The following is a 2,499-nucleotide window of genomic DNA, read 5'->3' on the forward strand; positions in this document are numbered from 1 at the left end:
TCCCTTAATGTGACAGAGAATATTTCAACTTCCAACAAATACATTCATTCATCCATTCATTCATACATAAACTCATCAATTATCCCACTCATTCCCAAATTCCATATATACATATATATTCCCACATAATAAACACACATACTCATACAATTCAACCTTACACAAACGTCCCAACATAAGCACCATTATTCCACATTCTTCAGCCTACATTCATAGTATGATTCACCCCACCATTACTTCTTTAATTAATGCATCCCTTAGGAACTACAGTCTTTACAAAAATACTTTATTATTACGTCCTTCAGTCTTACTCTTAAACATAAATGTATGTGACAAGCACATAAATATCACACTTAACATTTGGTTTTGTAAAAAAATAATAAACACCTCATTGTATGACTTACATGTAACTGCTAAGTGAAAAATAAAATAGTGGTATCTTGAAACGGCACAGACGTCACTCATCTGTGTTTCTGGTCACCAATTGTGGGGTGCAGACAGGAGAGGAGAGGAATGGGACGCTCAAATAATTTCACTGTCATTAGTCATCTCACGCTACACTTCAGTCACATGGCGTCAACACTGATAACACTAATTATACCTCTTGTCCTTAATAATAAATGTCTTTTGGACTTTTTGTCCTCATCTCTTTTTGTACAATAAACGTGTTTTCTTACAGATCACAACACTACAGAAAGTAACAGCTTCAGCACTTTAGCGTCTTGAAGCAACTTTTATTATTGAGGTACAGACTGAAATACCGCACTATGACGAATACAGATTCTCTTTCTATGCCAACCAAACAATGATCGGACACCACTCTCAGTACACTAATTAAAATGGCGAGAACAGCATTTTTTCTGACCTATAGCAGGGCAGGTACGGGGACAGCAGTTCATTATAAACATAACGCAATGGTTGCTTTAAATTCATAATGTATATATATTCATATATATGCTTTGTATATACAGGCACACCTGCTTTGAAAATAAATACCAGTTTCATAAGATTAACACTTCTTAAATCAGCATATTTTTTAAAGGAAAACAGGTGCCTTTATTCCCCAATCCACAAATGCAATCCTTAAAAAATAAAGCAGATTTTCCTGGTTAAATTTATCAACACAAAACACTTGTTACTCTTGTCAATGTTTCTATGCTTGTCAGGAAGAACAGCAGCCAATATTTACGGTTTGTGGTGGAAGATAATGACTCGGAATAAGTTTTGATCGAGTGGCAAGGTACTGTGTATTTTTTACTAAGACAGTACTAGAGCAGTCTCAATTTGGGACGGCCTGAGTCTGCTGGAGCCTCTCAACCTCCTCCAGGCTCAACACCTTGCCACCTGGGAGTTCAGGCAAACCTCCAGCCTGTACCTGTTAAAACAACATGACAGTCTATCTCATAACTCTGTCAATTATACATCTGATTATGCAGTAAAACCTCTCTCTTACAAAGACAAACATGCAAACCTTTATATATTTATGGACAAATATCTAAGCAAACACAAACTGTAGTTCCCAGAAAAATCCTCTATGAGAACCTAAAGCTTCATATTAATGCAAATAATATGAATGTATGTCTCTATTGTCTAAAAAGGATATAAATAACTGTCCTCTTGAGTCTAAAGTATCGGCTATTGACGAGTTCCAACTTTAAATCAAAACCTACACCCAGCTTACAGAACCTGCACTGCTACATGGATAGACTTGAAGGTCATCTTAGTATGTTATTGAATTTTTATCCATTTATCAAATAAATATTATTATTATCTTTCTATAGTTGAATAACATTGCCACTGGATTAAAACTATTGAGAAAACATTCCAATGCACATAAGCTCACTTTCCTATTACTTGTTGCCATCTCAAACATGTTGTAAATGAATATCATTAACTACTTCTGATTATACTACAAATCATTTAAATACATTTTTTTTTTATGGTAGTGGACCTACAATTTCAAATGACCCATAATCTGTTACCTATGCACATTCCTAGTTTTGGATTCTCATGAAAAGATACCTGGGCTTAAATTAACCACAGCTGTATTACTAAAACTATTTGGAAAAGTCTATACTATATATTTAGAAACTGGTGAATGAGCTCAAGATCCCACATTTGATATCTAAATTAGTGTCAACAATGTTTTAATGCCATCACTCATTCTCTCTCAAATATACACTTTGGTACTAAAACCAAAAGCTTGTACACAAACAACTATATTTATGCAATTATTATTTACCTTTTCATATGTGCATCTGTGTGTGTGTGTGTGTGTGTGTGTGTGTGTGTGTGTGTGTGTGTGTGTGTGTGTGTGTGTGTGTTGTGTGAATATATATATGTGTGTGTGAATATATATATGTGTGTGTATATATATATGTGTGTTTATATGTGTATATGTGTGTGTATATGTGTGTGTATATGTGTATGTGTATGTGTGTGTGTATATGTGTATATATGTATGTATATATGTATGTATATGTGTGTGTATGTGTGTGT

At 34.2% G+C, this 2,499-nt stretch overlaps 1 protein-coding gene across 1 annotated transcript; it reads right to left on the reverse strand.

Annotated features, from left to right (window-relative positions):
- Positions 1-894: 894 nt before the first annotated feature.
- Positions 895-1,379, reverse strand: LOC119579459 (the record flags this gene model as incomplete). Its single annotated transcript, XM_037927288.1, is given in 1 exon segment — positions 895-1,379. A coding segment is annotated over 1 exon segment (100 nt), but the record flags the coding sequence as incomplete, so codon positions are not given.
- Between the last annotated feature and the right edge of the window lie 1,120 nt (positions 1,380-2,499).

Source organism: Penaeus monodon, chromosome 12 (genome assembly GCF_015228065.2).
Source record: "Penaeus monodon isolate SGIC_2016 chromosome 12, NSTDA_Pmon_1, whole genome shotgun sequence".
In the NCBI taxonomy this organism is placed as follows: domain Eukaryota; kingdom Metazoa; phylum Arthropoda; class Malacostraca; order Decapoda; family Penaeidae; genus Penaeus; species Penaeus monodon.